The following is a 17445-nucleotide window of genomic DNA, read 5'->3' as shown; positions in this document are numbered from 1 at the left end:
GGCGAGGCTGAGGCCCAGCTAGTTCTGTGTGGAGGGCTGGGGGAATCCTCTGGTGGATCCGGCTTGAAGACAGGGACTGGTGGGCAGGGTGGCTGGAGTGGTGGGGCCGTGCACAGGGCGAATGTTTAGGGTGAATGACCGGTCCCCAAGGTGAATCTTGGGCCAGTGAGCAGTCTGACTACTTCAGAACGGTGTGTGTGTGTGTGTGTGTGTGTGTGTGTGTGTGTGCTGAGTGGTTAGTCCTCTGGAGGGTGAGCAGACCTCTAAGCAGGGTGGCTGGGGTGTTCAGAAATCATGGGTGACCCATGACACGACCTATGTGTTTATCGGGCATGGTGACTGGTGTGGAGCTGGGCCCACTGTGGCGGAACCAGTTACTGAGCTGGGAAGTGCAATGGATGCCAGGTCTGGAGCAGGGGCTGGGTACAGAGCTGGTCACCTATTTTAGGTGGTGGACGGGGCCGAGGTCTGACAAAAGTAGCTTGCCCCTCCGAGCTGGGGGAGCCTTGTGCTGGGGGAGAGCAGGATGGGAGGGGTTTCGTTGTACCTATTTTCTACAGATGACTGCTGCTCACAGAGGTCTCGTGCTCGTGCAGTCTCTGAGGATGTCTCCCTGGCTTCCAACCTATATGGCTGTTAGCTTTTTAAAAACTATTTATTTATTTTTATTTTATGTGCATTGGTGATTTGACTGTATGTCTGTGTGTCAGATCCCCTACAACAGGAGGTACAGACAGTTGTGAGCTGCATGTGGGTGCTGGGAATTGAACCCTGGTCCCCTGGAAGAGCAGCCAGTGCTGTTAATCACTGCGCCATCTCCAGCCCTGGTGGCTGGCTTTCTTGTCTGCAGTGCATCTGGAGTCATTCTGAGCAGGTGTGTGCAGGTGTGGGCCACCAGAACGGTGTGTGCCTCTGCACAGAGCTCAGGCAGTGCACTGTGGGTGTCCAGGCTGTGCTGCAGGGTTGGAATCTGAGTATCTCTGGCTTTGTGCAAGTTCTAGGCATGTAAAGGGGGGCGGGGGCGCTTAGGGCTTCTGTGCCCGGCTGTGTGGAGTGTCATCTGCCCAACTCCAGGGGACGCCCCTCAGTAAGCAAGGCCATATGGATTGTTTCTGGGAGCCTGCAGCCCTGGTGGGCGGGTGTCTGTCAGGAAATGAGTGTGCAGGTGGAGGCAGCCTTCCTTTAGGGATGCATTACATCCATGTAGGTGGAGCTTGTCTGGGAAAAGGAGTTCACGGACAGTTGTGTCCCTGAGATCGGGTTAAACTGTTTCTTGAAGTGTGTGTGTGTGTATGTGTGTGTGTGTGTGTGTGTGTGTGAGAGAGAGAGAGAGAGAGAGAGAATTTGTGTTGGTTTGCACCTCTAAGTGTCAGAACCTGGGCACAGTTTGTGACTGCCTGTGGGCTCTTGAAAGGGGTGGGACTGAGGACCTTTGTGTGATGTGCTGTGTTTAAATGCACAGCTAGGGCTGTATTGTGGCCTTGAGACTGTGGCTGTGTGTGTGTGTGTGTGTGTAAGCATTTGGTGTCTGGGTTTGAGGATATGTGCTTCGAGGCATGTGTGTGGTGTGGAGTGTTTCTCTCTGGCCGTGTCCCTGGATGAGGTGTGTCCTCACTGAGGTGCGAGGGCCTCCTCGCCTCCCACAGCAGCCTTCTCTGAGGCCCGTGGGCTCCGGTGCCCCTTTAACACCCCCCCACCCCAGCACCACCTGACTTCAAGTGCAGCCTCCAGTACCGCAGTGAGCGAGCCAGCGAGCGAGAGCGCGCACACAGGACCGTGCACACACTGCACACACGCAGCCCCAAGCCTCCTCTGCACAGTGTTTCCCAGGGCACTCACCTGCCTGTCCCCATGGGCACAGGTGCCCCGCTGCCCCCCGCCTCTGCTGCAGGGGGGCCGGTCAGGACCAGGGGCTGGCAGAGGATGTAACCAGAGCCGCTGCTGGGAGCGCGGAGGGGAAGGGGCCCCCAGTCCTGCTGGGCTAGCCCAGGCCCCTCCGCGGCTCCCCTGGACCTTGTCCCCTCCTCCCCAGCTGCTCCCCTCCATTGCCCCCCGGTCCCCAGGAACCATTGACCCAGGGACTGGGCCAAACCTACCTTGTCTGTGTGCCCAGAGCTAAGCTTCCATCATGCCTCTGGTTGATTTCTTCTGCGAGACCTGCTCCAAGCCCTGGCTGGTGGGCTGGTGGGACCAGGTAGGGGGTGCAAGGTCGGGTCAGGGTGGGGGGCACCTGTGATGCCATGGGAAGGGCACTTGTCTTCAGCTGTGTTCATATGCGGCTGGGCCATATAACATGCTTTGTGGCCTCTCTCTGACCCACGGCTGTGCATGGATGGCAGTGCCTGTGTGTGAGTGTGAGTGTGTATTTGGGAGTCTTACTGGGGAAGGTGTCTTTCTGGCTGGGTGTGACTAACCTGCATCTGGATGTGCATGCGTCTGCAATGGCTGGGTGTCCTACCTGGTCCTGAAAGGTGTTTGGGTGTACTTGTTAAGTCAGTACTACTTGATGTATCTGGGGTTGTGTGACCCCCAAATGTCAATGACTGACTTATTGGGGTGTGTACCTTTGGTTGGTGGATCTGAGCATCTGAGCTTTGTGACGCGAGACAGACTGAAGGCAATTGGGATTAAGTGCATTTGTGTGAGTGTGTATGCGTGTCTGTGTCCAGGGTCTCTGGGTAGACCCGAGGAAAATGACCCCACAGTCTTCAGTGTGGCTCACCCCTCCTGTCTGCCGCCCCCCTGCTTGCCTATGAGAGAGTGTTCCTGCTGTGGGGTGCTGGGGTAGGGAGCAAATGCCCTTTCTGCTCTAAGCCCAATGTCACAGAAGATGCCTGTGTGAAAGGACATGGGGGGACCAAGAGGGGACCTCCAAACCCACTCGGGGACACATTTCACCCATTTGCACAATATCTACCTCTCTGAGGATGGAGGAGAGGGGAGTTTGATGGAAGCCCCCTCCCCCAGGCGATGGGATCGTAATTTCCTAGACTCACTGGGTCCTGGTGTCTAGCCAAACCCTCTCCTTCTCTCCCAGAGCCTGGATGCTGTTAAACCTTGCAGGTTGGGCTGGGCTTGCCAAACAGACCCTCCTCCTTCCCTTCCTACCTCCACCCCCAAATTGAGGTCATGTTTGGCAACACCTAGGCCAGGGTGGTGAGGAGGCTCTGGGAAGGCAAGGGTTAAGGGGCCTCAGGCTTGCCCCCCTTTCCTGGGCTCAGCAGCTGGTTGGAAGGGGAGTTGCTAAGGAGACTCCCATCACCATGGCAACAGGAGTCTCCTGGTGTGCTATTGGTTCTGTGGTCAACAGGAGCCCCTCCCTTCCACAGGTGCTCCTTGCATTACTCTGGGGGTGGGGGGGTCCTTTTCCTTTCCTGGGACTCCCCTCCTCCCAAGTTTAGGGGAGCCCCTCCTCCAGAGCCAACTGGGCAGGAAAAGCTAATTGCACTCCTTAAGCAGCCTAATTGGGGCTCTGGGTAGAGAAATTGTGGGCCTATAGGCATTTGCTGGGAAGGGCTCTCATGTATGTATGTCATATGTAGCCCACAATGTCCCCATCACCTACTCTGTTTTGGCTCCTTCTCCTCAGTTTAAAAGGATGCTGAACCGAGAACTCACACACCTGTCGGAAATGAGCAGGTCGGGAAACCAGGTCTCAGAATACATTTCCAACACGTTCCTAGGTGAGTGCAGGGTAGCAGGGGGCGGGGACACTGGGTCAAGGGTCAGGTGTGCAAGAGCTCCCCATTCCTGAGTCCTCTCTCAAACTGCGAGGTCACCCAATTTCTATGGAGCCCAACTTATAAATATCTCAGGCCAGGGAGATTGCCCTGCCATTCAAGTGCTGACCTCAAAAGTATAAGGTCTTGAGTTCGAATCCCTAGCACCCACGTGGCACACCTATAATGAAGCTCAGAGTAGAAGAAAATGTTAGCTAGACGATGTCGCCCAATCTGTGGCCCGGGTTCAGTGAGATGTGCTCAAACAAGGCAGAGCTGGCAGTGCGGGCACACCTTTAATCCCAGCAGTGGGGAGCAGAGGCAGGAGCATCTCTGCAAATTTGAGACTAGCCTGGTCTACATAGCAAGTTCCAGGACAGCTAGGCTACATATGTCTAAAAAAAGGGGGGGTGGGGGGCTGGAGAGATTACTCAGCGGTTAAGAGCACTGTCTGCTCTTCCAGAGGTCCTGAGTTCAATTCCCAGCAACCACATGGTGGCTCACAACCATGTATAATGGGATCTGATGCCCTCTTCTGGTGTGTCTAAGGATATTGACAGTGTATGTGTGCATGTGCACACACACAAAGAAAAATATAAAATCAAAATCTCCCCAGAAATTGAAATAGAATTCTTACTCATTTTTTACTATTCGTTCACTTATTAAGACATGTTTTGCTATGTAGTTTTGGCTGCCCTGGAACTAGCTATGTGGACCAGGCTCAGACAGAATTCTTAAACTGTGAAAAGACTCCAAGCAGTGCGCAGGAGTGCTGCCCAGTGGGTAGAGCACCAGCTTAGCGTGCTCAAGCCCGAGCTCCTTTACTAGCACACTATAAACCCAGCTGATCGATCGTGCGGCCTGGCAACCCAGAACTCTGGGGAGGGAAGGGAGAAGTTCAAGGTCTTAGTGTTCTACGGAGCTGGGTAGAAGTTACCTGGCTAAAAAAGACACACACACACACCCTGTCTCAAACCAAGCCATGCACACGCACGCACGTGCACACACACGATGCGTGCACGAATGCACATGCACACACACACACACACATATGCACACTCACATGCACACACGCAGTGCACGCACACTCACATGCACACACACGAGGGCAGTGAGCAGGGTGTGGTGGCACAGCCCTCTGATACTTGTTCTCAGAATGTTAAGTCTGAAAATTGTAAATTTAAAGACAATCTGAGCTACATAGTGAGATGCTGTCTCAAGAAGCCAAAATAAAATAAATCCAACGTTTTTCTCACACAGCCTTTAATCTTGATGGCCAGGAGCAGAAGCAGGGGAATCTCTGTGTGTGCAAGGCCAGAGTGCTCCATAGAGCACATTCCAGGCCAGCCAGGGACACAGAGTCAGACCCCGTCTAAGAAACAAACAAGCCAAACCGAGGTGGAGGTAGAGGGTTGATACCCAAGGTTGCCCTGACTCCTGTGCACACATACGCGCACGCGCACGCGCGCACACACACACACACACACACGCACATACGCACAAACACATACACACATGTACACACACATGCACTCGTGTGCGCACACACATACACACATGTACACACGCACGTGCCCGCACACACACGCACAAACACGTACATGCACGCGTGCGCGCATACACACACACACATACACGCACACTATTTAAAATCAATGAAGGAAGGCAGTGTGGTGATACATGCCATTTATCTTCGACACTCAGGAGACAATGGCAGGTGGATCTCAGAATTCTAGCCAGTCACAATGATTCCCTGTCTTGAAAAACAAAACAAAATAGAACAACAACAACAAATCAGTAAAAGACCAAATGTGGTGGTGTGCACCCTTAAGCTGCACTCAGGAGGCAGAGGCAGGCAGATCTCTTAGTTCAAGGCTAGCCTGGTCTACAGTTTGAGTTCCAGGACAGTCAGGGCTACACAGAGAAACCCAGTCTGAAAAAACCAAAGTTGGGAACAAGTCAATAAAAAAGGGGAAAGGGCTTTAAAGAGATGGTCCGGTGGTTAAGAATGGACTCAGCTTGGATTCCCAGCATACACACCAGAGAGTTCACAACTACCATAACTCGAGTTTCATGGCATCGGACGCTCTCCTCTGGCCTCTCAGAGTATCTGCACGCTCATGCACATCGGCACTTACATACACAAAAAAGAAACTTTTTAAAAAAGAGATTCATTTTATGTATACGAGTACACTGTACTTGTCTTCAGACACACCAGAAGAGGGCACTGGATCTCATTACAGATGGTTGTGAGCCACCATGTGGTTGCTGGGAATTGAACTCAGGGCCTCTGGAAAAGCAGTCAGTGCTCTTACCTGCTGAGCCATCTCTCCAGCTCCAAGAAACTTTTTAAAAATTAAAGATAAAAAGAAACTTCATGCTGGGCGGTGGTGGCGCACACCTGTAATCCCAGCACTCTGGGAGGCAGAGGCAGGCAGATTTCTGAGTTCGAGGTCAGCCTGGTCTACAGAGTGAGTTCCAGGACAGCCAGGGCTACACAGAGAAACGCTGTCTTGAAAAAAACCAAATCCAAAAAACAAAACAAAAACCAACCAAACAAACAAACAAAAAAAAAAACAAAAGAAAACTTCATGTAAGATGGTGGATCATACCTTCAAAATCCCAGCAGTCAAAGGCGGAGGCAGGAAAATTTCAAGTTCCAGGCCAGCCTGGACAATAGGATGAGACTATATCAAAAAAAAAAAAAAAAAAAAAGTTTCAGCCAGGCAGTGGTGGCGCACGCATTTAATCCCAGCACTTGGGAGGTAGGGGCTGGCAGATTTCAGAGTTTGAGGCCAGCCTGGTCTACAGAGTGAGTTCCAGGACAGCCAGGACTACACAGAGAAACTCTGTCTTGAAAAACCAAAAAAAAAAAAAAAAAAAAAAAAAGATTGGGGGGTGGGGGAGAAGCAGAGTTTTAAGCCTCCCTCTGATAGCTAGGGTGTGGTGTGTCTTAGAATTCTGAGGCTGCAGCCAGTGGGATGGTTGCATGCAAATTAGGTCCCCCAGGGTCACAATGGGGTCAGCTCAGCTGGTTCTCAGAAGCCTTCCACAGCTCAGGAAGAGTCTCTGCTGCTGCTCTTCAGGCTGACTGGTGCCAAGGGGCGGGGGTCATGGATCCAGAGACCTCCCTTCCCTCCCACCTACCAACAATGTCCCCTCCTACCCCTGCCCTCAGCCACCACAGTGGGATCTTCCCTGATCAGGAAGGTGCCCTGGCTCTCCAGAGTCAGCAGCAGCAGCTCCCGTGGGGGTCTCCATCCCACATCCTCATGTCTCGTCCCACGTTGTGGCCCAAACTGGGCACCAGTCTGAGGGTACTCCATAGCCCAGGACCGCCCCTAAGACCCCCAGTCCAGCCAACCACCTCCCAGAATACTTCTTACATGAGTCCCAGTTTCCAGCACTACCCTCAGAAGGACGGCCTCACCTCAAGTGAGACATCTCAGGACACCACCACAGACTGAGGGGTGTGGGGGAGCCTCCTGGAAAGGGCGTCTCACGCTTCTTACCTGATCTTTGGCAGACAAGCAGCACGAGGTGGAGATCCCATCGCCCACACCTCGACAGAGAGCCTTCCAGCAGCCCCCGCCATTAGTGCCGCGACAGTCCCAGCCCATGGCTCAGATCACAGGGCTGAAGAAGCTGGTTCACACCGGAAGCTTGAACACCAGTATCCCACGATTTGGAGTCAAGACAGATCAAGAGGACCTCTTAGCACAAGTAGGTGTGGGGAGGAGGCTCAGCAGGGACAGTGCTGTCTGGGAGGCATCCATCAAAGGGCCTGGCCTTGGGACTCATCCAGCCCAGATTCCCAGGATGCAGAGTCCGACTTCTTGTGAGGTCAAAGGAAAGGACGGTCAGAGAATGACTCCGAGCTTGATCCAACAGGACCCTGGATTTAGACGGCCATTCATTGTAGCACACTGGGGCCAGCCCTGATAAAAGGCCACCCCTTTTAATCAGCGTTATTAACTCAGTACCTGATGTGTGATGTATTCTGAGGAGACCTGCACTCTTTCCCTGACCCCAACGCAGCTGAGGTCTCAGGAGCAGGTTGGCTTGAAGTCTGACCTAGGTCTGGGAGTCAGCCTGGCATGGTTCCCAGCGCGGGAGCTGATGGCTATTAGAGAAACCTGGCATGCGTGTGGCCCCAGAGTCCTTCCTAGCACCATATAGACTCAGTGTGGTGGCCTGTGAGGTAGAAGCAGGAGGATCAGGCCTTCATGGTCATCCTCCAGTCGTAGTCATCCTCCAGTACAGTAAGTTCAAGGCCAGTGTGGACTACAGGAGACCCTGTCACAGAGGAAGCTGGGGTGGTGTTGGGCGGTCGCTCAGTATTTAAAGTGCAACCCGAGTTCAGGTTGCCATTGCCCACGTCAAAAGTTATCCCAGTGCTGGGTGAGTAAGGTCAGGACAGGACAGGGCAGCCAGTAGAGCAAACTGGGGAGCTCCCAGTTCACTGAGGAACTCTGTCTTAAATAAGGAGCCTGGGGCCACCAAGCCTGATGGCCTGAGTTCAGTCCCCAGGAGCCACGTACCAAGAAGAGAAAAGTGACTCCCACTAGTTGTCTTCTGGCCTCCACACATGATCACACACACACACACACATACACACACACACACACACACACACACACACACACACGAGCTACAGAGAGACTCAGCCACAAAGAGTGCTTGCTGCTCCTACACAGGTATCCTGTTCAGTCTGCAGCATCCAGGATGGGTGGCCGGGCCCGCAGCCCCAGGGATGCAGCGCCTTCTGGCCTCATACGCAAGTGATACACAGACACATAAAAGTTTTCATTTTTTAAAGAATTTTAAGAAGAATGATTGCGGAAGACATCTTACAGTGACCTCTGACCTCTGTGGATGTGTATATCCACGCCTACAAAGACAATAATCTGTCCTAAAGCCCGTGTATCTGGCACTGGGTGGTGGCCATACTTTTAATCCCAGCACAAGGGAGGCAGAGGCAGGCAGATCTCTTGAGTTCCAGGACAGCCAGGACTACAAAGAGAAACACAGTCTGGAGAGCAGAGCGGGGTTCTAGAGAGATTGCTCAGTGGTTAGGAGCAGTGGCTGCCCTTCCAGAGGTCCTGAGTTCAATTCCCAGAAACCACATGGTGGCTCACAACCATCTGCAATGGATCTGATGCCCTCTTCTGTCATGCAGGCACACATGCAAATAGAACACTCATATACATAAAATAAATATACGGGTTTTTTTAAGTTTAAAAAAAAAGTCACTGGACGGTGGCAGTTCATGCCTTTAATCCCAGCACTTGGGAAGCAGAGGCAGGTAGATTTCTGAGTTCGAGGACAGCCTGGTCTACAGAGTGAGTTCTAGGACAGCCAGGGCTACACAGAGAAACCCTGTCTCGAAAAACCAAAAACAAAAAAAAAAAAAAAAGAAAGAAAAGAAAAAAGAAAAAGAAAGTCGCTGCATCTGAACACATTTTGTGAGCAGTAATGAGGCCCAGCATCCTGGGAAGTGGCTCTCGGGTCCCCAGGCCACGCAGGCTCCTGACCTCTCACCCCCATCCCTGCCAGGAACTGGAGAACTTGAGCAAGTGGGGCCTGAACATCTTCTGTGTGTCGGCGTACGCCGGAGGTCGTTCTCTCAGCTGTATCATGTACACGATATTCCAGGTGATGGGGGGCAGGGAGCCGTCTCCCTGGGTGCCAGGGGCTGGGGTGTCTACTGGGGGTCAGCGGGCGTCACTGCTCTGCCTCTGTTGGCTCCCAGGAGCGGGACCTACTGAAGAAATTCCACATCCCCGTGGACACCATGATGAGGTACATGCTGACCCTGGAGGACCACTACCATGCCGATGTGGCCTACCACAACAGCCTGCACGCAGCCGACGTGCTGCAGTCTACGCACGTGCTGCTGGCCACGCCCGCACTGGACGTGAGTCCCAGCGCCTCCCCTGTCACCACCTCTCCTCCCATTTGTCCCTCCTTCTCCTCTAGCCCATTTGTTTCTCTAATCCTATCTTCTCTTTGTTTTGGGGGGTGCTGTTGTCTATGGGCGGGGGTCAGAGAACAACTTTTGGAGCAGAGTCTTTTCTGCTTTTTTACTTTGTAAATCCAGGAACTCTGGTGGCCTGGCTCAGCGGCAAGTTCCTCTACCCCATGGGCTGCCTTGTTTTGTTTTGTTAGTGTAGGTGTAAGGGGGCAGGGCATGTGCCTGTGAGCCATGGGGCACATGCGGAGGTCAGGGGACACTCCTTGCCTTCCCTTGTTTGAAGTCAGGCTCTCACTTGTTCTGCGTATCCGCAGACAGCTGGCCTCAGAGCTTCCTGGGTCCGTCCTCCTGACTCCCGTCTCACTGAAGGAATATTGGGATTCCAGATGTACACTGTGGCTTTTGGTTTTGTTTTTTGGTTTTTTGCTTTGTTTTTCGAGACAGGGTTTCTCTGTATAGCCTTGGCAGTCCTGGAACTCACTCTGTAGACCAGGCTGGCCTCGAACTCCGAAATCTGCCTGCCTCTGCCTCCCGAGTGCTGGGATTACAGGCGTGCGCCACCACTGCCGGGCTACACTACGACGACTTTTTTTACATGGGTTCTCGGGATTCAAACTCGTGTCTTCATATGTACATGACCAGAGCTTTAGCCAGCCTACCCTTTTGTATTTTGAGATTTGTCTCATCGTGTGGCCCTAGGCCACTCTATAGACCAGGCTGGTGTCTTAACTCTCATGGCAATCCCCCGCCTCTGTCCCCTGAATGCTGAGATTAATACCTTCCTTTTTGAAACAGGGTCAACCGCCTGGGCCACTGAGTAGGAAAGATTGGCCCAGGGCCCCAGGGATCCACCCTCTCCAGCCCCATAGCCCCATAGGGCCTGGATTTTTAATGTGGGTGTGGCTGGTGGTATGGGTGTGGCTGGTGGTGTGGGTGTGGCTGGTGGTGTGGGTGTGGCTGGTGTGAAGCACAGGTTCTCGGCTTGGCTTTACCGCTCAGCCATCATCTGCCCGTCTTTCTCAGCCTGGGCTGTCCATCTGTGTCAGACTCTGCCCCTGTCTCACTTCTCCTTGCCCCCAGGCGGTGTTCACAGACCTGGAGATTCTTGCTGCCCTCTTCGCTGCTGCCATCCACGATGTGGACCACCCTGGTGTCTCCAACCAGTTCCTCATCAACACCAGTGAGTGCTCTTCAGGGTGGAGACAGTCAGGCTCACAGCGTGGACATTTGGGATAGAAGCAACACCTGGCTGAATGGAGGTGGGGATAGCCCACCAAGCTGGGATGGAGCTGGGGCTGGTCAGGATGAAGGTGGAGCCTGTTTTGCAGACGTTGGGCTAGGGGGAGGGGCTGGCAAGGCTAGCTTTGGGGCTTAATACACTGGTGGGAAACAGCCTGCCTGGGAACCTGGTTTATGGGGCTTGAAATTAAACCAACTGATCTAGGGGTGGAGCCAGCCAGGTGAGGGGCGTGGCTTGTGAAGATGGGTGGGACCTGATAAACTAGGGGTGAGGTCAGCCAGAGGAGGAGTGGAGCAGGAACAGTCTAGGCGCCTGATGAAACACCGCTGTGGCAGAGGAGGGGGCTGGGACTGGCCAGACTGAAGTTGGAGTCACTTGGAGACTGGGAGTGCAAGGGGCGGGGCGTAGCAACCAGGTGGTACCACGTGGTACTCCGCAGATTCGGAACTGGCGTTGATGTACAACGATGAGTCTGTGCTTGAGAACCACCACCTGGCTGTGGGATTCAAGCTGCTGCAAGAAGAGAACTGCGACATCTTCCAGAACCTCAGCAAGCGCCAGCGGCAGAGCCTGCGCAAGATGGTCATCGACATGGTGGGCAGGGCCAGAGCGGTAGGCGGGGCTTTATGGGCGGGGCTTGTTAACTCTCCAGTTCAGCAGAGGAAAATAATTCTAGGGCAAGAGTAGGTGACAGTGGATGACAGGGGGACGGTGGGCAAGCTTTCGCCCCTGACTTGACATACCTTGCCTTCAGGTGCTGGCCACAGACATGTCCAAGCATATGACCCTCCTGGCTGACCTGAAGACTATGGTGGAGACAAAGAAAGTGACCAGTTCCGGAGTTCTCCTGCTGGACAACTACTCTGACCGGATCCAGGTGCCCCAGATGCCCTCTTCCTCGTTCTTGACTGCCTCTCCCATCTTCCCTTCCCGACACACGCCCCTCCTTCCTCTGTCACCCTCCCTTCTGCCTCTCTTTCTCAGCCTCTTCCATCTCTCCCCAACCAGCTCCCCTGAGGTATCGGTCCAGCTTCTCTCACCACACACCCATCTTGCCCCAGCCGGCTCTCACCTCTCCATTTCCCTCACACTTTTTGCCTCAGCTTTCTCCTTCACTCCAATTCATCTGCCCAGCAGCACACACACACACACACACACACACACACACTTCACGGATACAAGCCCATGGTTGGGAGTTAAGAAAACCTTAGGCCTAGTGAGTGCCCGTAATCCCAGCATTCCAAAAGTAGAGACCGGACGATGAGCACAAGTCTGAAACCAGCTGGGGCTCCGTTTGGAGACCCCTTTTTAAAAGCCAAATAAAACCACCAAAAACTAAATCTGAATGTGCAGTTGCATACCTGTACCCCAGCACTTAGAAGATGGGGGCAGAGTCACAGTTTGAGGTCATCCACAGCTCTGTAGGAAGTTCAAGGCCAGTCTGGACTCCAGGAAGACCCTGTCTCATAAAAAAGACAGAAGTCGGGCGGTGGTGGTGCACACCGTTAATCCCAGCACTTGGGAGGCAGAGGCAGGCGGATTTCTGAGTTTGAGGCTGGCTTGATCTACAGAGTGAGTTTCAGGACAGCCAGGGCTACACAGAGAAACCCTGTCTCAAAAACAAAACAAAACAAAACAAAAAAGACAGACAGACAGAGAGACACAGAGAGAAGACAGCCAGAGCACCCAGCCTGGGATCCCCACCGGCCTCTGAAGGCCCTGCACTGTGCTCACCAGGTCCTCAGGAACATGGTGCACTGTGCAGACCTCAGCAACCCCACCAAGCCCCTGGAGCTGTATCGACAGTGGACCGATCGCATCATGGCCGAGTTCTTCCAGCAAGGTGACCGAGAACGGGAGCGCGGAATGGAGATTAGCCCCATGTGCGACAAGCACACGGCCTCTGTGGAGAAGTCTCAGGTATGGGTACAGGGCCTGCGGGCCAGCGCACAGCTATGGCATGGCCCACGTCTCCAGGACAACAAGATCATTTGTTTGCAGTGTTCGTGTCAGGTCGGGAAGTTGTTTACTCTTCGGTAGTGGGATCCTCTGAGGCACGACTCTTGTCGGGTCAGGGTCCTGTTCACAGATCTCTGGCTGTCCCATCCACATGGCCAGTCCTCGACCATCCCAGGCAGTTTTGAAAACATTGCTTTGTGTGCTGGGAGGGGGTAGGTTAATTTTTTGTTTCACATTTGAGCCTTGAATTCACTGTAGACAAGGATAATTTGAACCTCTGATCTTTCTGCCCTACCTCTTTAGTACTGGATCCCAGGCCGCTCCTCCACACAGGTTTATACGGTGCTGTGAGCCAAGCCCAGAGCCTCAGGCACGCTAGGCAAGCATGCTCTACCAGCCGAACCCAGATCCCTTTATCTTCTTAATAAGTTGTATTGTTAATGTTACTGGGCAAAAATAAGGCCATAATTTTTGAGTCAAATATGAAACAAGCTTTATTAAACACTGGCCAGGTCCATACTTGGGATTCTCAGGCTATGGTACCAAATTACATTAGTCAGAGCTTTATAAAGGCAAAGCCCATGAGGCTGCGTGTTTCCTGTCTTCATCCAAACGGGCAAGTGTCACCTGTGAACCTCCTACCCGAGTGTGACGAAGCGTTTCCTGTGCAGTCGTCCAACCAAGCTTGTTTACAGAAGCAAGAGCATGTGGCTTGTGTTACAGGGTTAGCAGCTCCCGGTGCTCTAGGAAGTTCTCTGGCCTGGGACAAGTGAGGCTTGCCAATTAGAGCCATTCTTGTTTTGTAGATGTTAAGCGGTCATTTAAACTTAAGACCTAACTTCAGCCCTCACAGTATCAGTGCCCCGTGTTCACACTGGGCAAGAGGCGCTGCTCTTCACACTGACGCAGGAGGTGTGTTTCAGCCTAAACACTTGGGCAAGCTCGGGAATCTTAACAGGGCCCTGTGGGTCAAGCTTAGCAGGTGAAGGTACTTGACATGTGAAAAGAGACATGATCCCACAAGAGTCCTCTGACACCCACACCCATGCCAAAGCACATGTGTGTCCCCAAAATAAATTAAAATGTAATAAAAATGTTTTTAGGGGTTTTGTTTTTTTAGTTTTTAGGCTTGAACTCACCATGTATCCCTAGCAAGCCTGGAGCTTACTGTGTAGACCAGGCTGGCCTGGAACTCAAAGATCTGCTTGCCTCAGCTCCCAGTATTGGGATTAAAGGCCAAGGCTCAGGAATAAAGGCGTGCACCTGCACACCTGGCCTTTAATCCCAGCACTTGGGCAACCGGGACAGGCCCGGAAAGATGGGTGCTTCCAGAGTTCCAGGACTCCAGCTAACTAACTATCTGTCCTCTTTGGACATCAGGCATCAACATGGTATACATACATGCATGCATACATACATACACACACACACACACACACACACACACACACACACACACGAAGGTAAACATTTATACACTTAAATAAACTGAATGGTAGTGCATTGGTGAGGCAGAGGCAGGTGGATCAATGAGTTCGAGGCTAGCCTGGTCAACAGAGCAAGTTCAGGGACAGCTAGGGCTACGCAGAGAAACCTTATCTCAAAGAACCAATCAAACAAACAAGAAGCAGAAGCAGGCCAGCTCTCTGGGAGTACAGGGCCAGCCTGGTCTACATAGTCAGTTCTGGGCCAGCCTGGTCTACATAGTCAGTTCTGGGCCAGCCATGGCTACACAATGAGAGTGTCTCAAAAAATCACCAGTTGATATATATAGAACTATTTTTAATGTGCTTGTGTGTTTTGCTTGTGTGTGTGTGTGTGTGTGTGTACACCACAGGTGTACACATAGGCCAAGGCCAATTCAACCTCAGACATCTTCAGGACAGTCACCTTGTTTGTTGGGTGAGTTTGATTTTTGTTGTTGTTGTTGTTGTTGTTTCCTTTTAATAGTTAACTACGGGGGAGCATTCTTATTTTTAAGATTTATTTATTTACTTTATGTATGTAAGTACACTGTAGCTGTCTTCAGACACACCAGAAGAGGGCATCAGATCCCATTACGTATGGTTGTGAGCCACCATGTGGTTGCTGGGATTTGAACTCAGGACCTCTGAAAGAGCAGTCGGTGCTCTTACACTGAGCCATCTCTCCACCCTGTTTTTGTTTTGTTTTGAACTATATTTTACTTTTTTATGTGTATGAGGGTTTTTGACTGAATGTGTGTTTTCCTGGCGGCCATGGAGGCCATAATAAGGTGTCAGGTGACCTAGAGCTGAATTTATAGGCAGATGTGAACTTCATTGTGAGTGTTGGGAATTGAACCTGGGTCCCCTAGTAGAGTAGCCAGTTTTCTTAACAGCTTAGCCATCTCTCTAGCCTAGTTTGATTGTTTGGTTGGGTTTTTTGGCTGGTTGATTTGGGGTTTTGAGACAAAGGGTTTCTCTGTATGGCCCTGGCTGTCCTGGAACTTACTGTGTAAACCAGGCTGACTTTGAACTCAGTGATCTGCTGCCTTTCTGCCTTTGCTTCCGAGTACTGGGATTCAGAACAGGAGCCATCACCTTCCGGCTGTTTGCTGAACGTTGTTTCCAGTTTCTGTCTGTTCACCCGGTGGGTTTGGGGGTGGGTTGTGCTGTTGGTTTTGGTGACAGGACCCTATGTACCCTAGGCCGATCTCAAACTCAAGAGTGATTGATGTTAAACACTCAAGTCCTCCTGCCTCAACTTCCCAAGTGGCTTGCATTAAAGGCCCGCATCAGCGTGCCTAATTTGCTGGTCTCTGGGATGGAAATCGGGAATTCCTACTCGTTAGCCAAAGCGCTACCTGCCAATCAACTGAGCGACACACCCAGGCCATTATGAGACTTTTAATTGAGTAGATCTTTCCGCTCGCTCCACCCACCCGCCTGCTCAGACCCCATTCCTCTCTTCTAGGTGGGCTTCATCGACTACATCGTGCACCCACTGTGGGAGACGTGGGCCGATCTCGTCCACCCTGACGCCCAAGACATCCTGGACACGCTGGAAGACAACCGGGATTGGTACCACAGTGCCATCCGGCAGAGCCCCTCCCCACCCCTGGAAGAGGAGCCAGGAGGCCTTGGAGACCCCGCCCTGCCTGACAAGTTCCAATTTGAGCTCACCTTGGAGGAGGAGGAGGAAGAGGATTCACTGGAGGTCCCAGGATTGCCTACCACTGAGGGAACCCTCCTGGCTCCAGATACCAGAGCTCAAGCGATGGACCAGTCACAGGCCACGGGCCAGAGCACTGCAGTGGCGGAGGCGGCCTCAGCATACGGTGCTCCTGAGGAGTCCATGGAGGCTGTGGGCTGTTCCTTCAGCCCTGGAACCCCTATTCTGCCTGACTTGAGGACCCTATCCCCCTCAGAGGAGGCCCCGGGCCTCCTGGGCCTCCCCTCCACGGCGGCAGAGGTGGAGGCCCCAAGAGACCATCTGGCTGCCACGAGGGCTTGTTCTGCCTGCTCTGGGACATCAGGAGACAATTCCGCCGTCCTCTCTGCTCCAGGCAGGTGGGGGTCAGGTGGAGACCCTGCCTGATCCCTTTTCCCTTCACCCGTGGGTCTTCCCCCCTCCCCACACTCTCCACTCACCACAGACCACCTCAACGACTCCTGGCCCTCCTGAGAAAAAAGAAAACAGAAAAGTGGGGTTTTTTCTCTTTTCTTTTTTTCACCCTTCCCCCCCTGCCCTTGCCCAAAGGGCCTTTTTTTTGAGGTGGGGTATGGGGAGCCAGGAACTGAAGTCCCCCAAAAAAGGGATTTTATTTTTTTGAATTTTAATTGTAACGTTTTTAGAAAAAGAACAAAAAGGAAAAAAAAAAAAAAGAATGAAACACATCAGCTGTAGATGCTCTCCCCACCCCGTGCCTAGGCCCGCCTCCGTTCCTCTTCACCCCGCCTCTCACCCATTCCTGGGCCCACCTCCTTTCCCCTTCACCCCGCCCATCACCCATGCCTGGGCCCACCTCCTTTCCCCTTCACCCCGCCCATCACCCATGCCTGGGCCCACCTCCTTTCCCCTTTACCCCGCCCATCACCCATGCCTGGGCCCACCTCCTTTCCCCTTCACCCCGCCCATCACCCATTCCTGGGCCCACCTCCTTTCCCCTTCACCCCGCCCATCACCCATGCCTGGGCCCGCCTCCTTTCCCCTTTACCCCGCCCATCACCCATGCCTGGGCCCACCTCCTTTCCCCTTCACCCCGCCCATCACCCATGCCTGGGCCCACCTCCTTTCCCCTTCACCCCGCCCATCACCCATGCCTGGGCCCACCTCCTTTCCCCTTCACCCCGCCCATCACCCATTCCTGGGCCCACCTCCTTTCCTCTTCACCCCGCCCATCACCCATGCCTGGGCCCACCTCCTTTCCCCTTCACCCCGCCCATCACCCATTCCTGGGCCCACCTCCTTTCCCCTTCACCCCGCCCATCACCCATTCCTGGGCCCACCTCCTTTCCCCTTCACCCCGCCCATCACCCATTCCTGGGCCCACCTCCTTTCCCCTTCACCCCGCCCATCACCCATTCCTGGGC

At 53.1% G+C, this 17445-nt stretch overlaps 1 protein-coding gene and 1 long non-coding RNA gene across 11 annotated transcripts in view; one reads left to right on the top strand and one right to left on the bottom strand.

Moving 5' to 3' along the window:
- Window positions 1–17009, top strand: part of Pde4a (phosphodiesterase 4A) — a 27997-nt gene extending 10988 nt beyond the window's left edge. For all 4 annotated transcript variants that reach the window (XM_052188944.1, XM_052188943.1, XM_052188942.1 and 1 more), the window contains 9 exons: window positions 3590–3683; window positions 7246–7442; window positions 9276–9374; window positions 9472–9636; window positions 10774–10873; window positions 11373–11527; window positions 11688–11810; window positions 12671–12853; window positions 15827–17009. In XM_052188944.1, coding sequence (XP_052044904.1) covers window positions 3590–3683; window positions 7246–7442; window positions 9276–9374; window positions 9472–9636; window positions 10774–10873; window positions 11373–11527; window positions 11688–11810; window positions 12671–12853; window positions 15827–16450 — 1740 coding nt within the window. In that variant the 3' untranslated portion in view covers window positions 16451–17009. The remainder of the gene's footprint in view (window positions 1–3589; window positions 3684–7245; window positions 7443–9275; window positions 9375–9471; window positions 9637–10773; window positions 10874–11372; window positions 11528–11687; window positions 11811–12670; window positions 12854–15826) is intronic.
- LOC127689353 (uncharacterized) lies at window positions 16815–17445 on the bottom strand. 7 transcript variants are annotated; one of them, XR_007978890.1, is made up of 4 exons: window positions 17274–17445; window positions 17098–17229; window positions 16966–17009; window positions 16815–16877 (listed from the first exon to the last, which is right to left on the bottom strand). It is a non-coding gene; the product is annotated as an uncharacterized LOC127689353 (long non-coding RNA). The 7 variants fall into 7 exon arrangements; XR_007978888.1 differs by having other exon boundaries at window positions 17142–17229; XR_007978887.1 differs by having other exon boundaries at window positions 16823–16921; window positions 16966–17053; window positions 17098–17185; window positions 17230–17445.

Source organism: Apodemus sylvaticus, chromosome 7 (assembly GCF_947179515.1).
Source record: "Apodemus sylvaticus chromosome 7, mApoSyl1.1, whole genome shotgun sequence".
NCBI classification, from domain to species: Eukaryota; Metazoa; Chordata; class Mammalia; order Rodentia; family Muridae; genus Apodemus; species Apodemus sylvaticus.
Note: the sequence above shows the minus strand (reverse complement) of the source record. Positions and strands in the feature narration are given on the sequence as shown.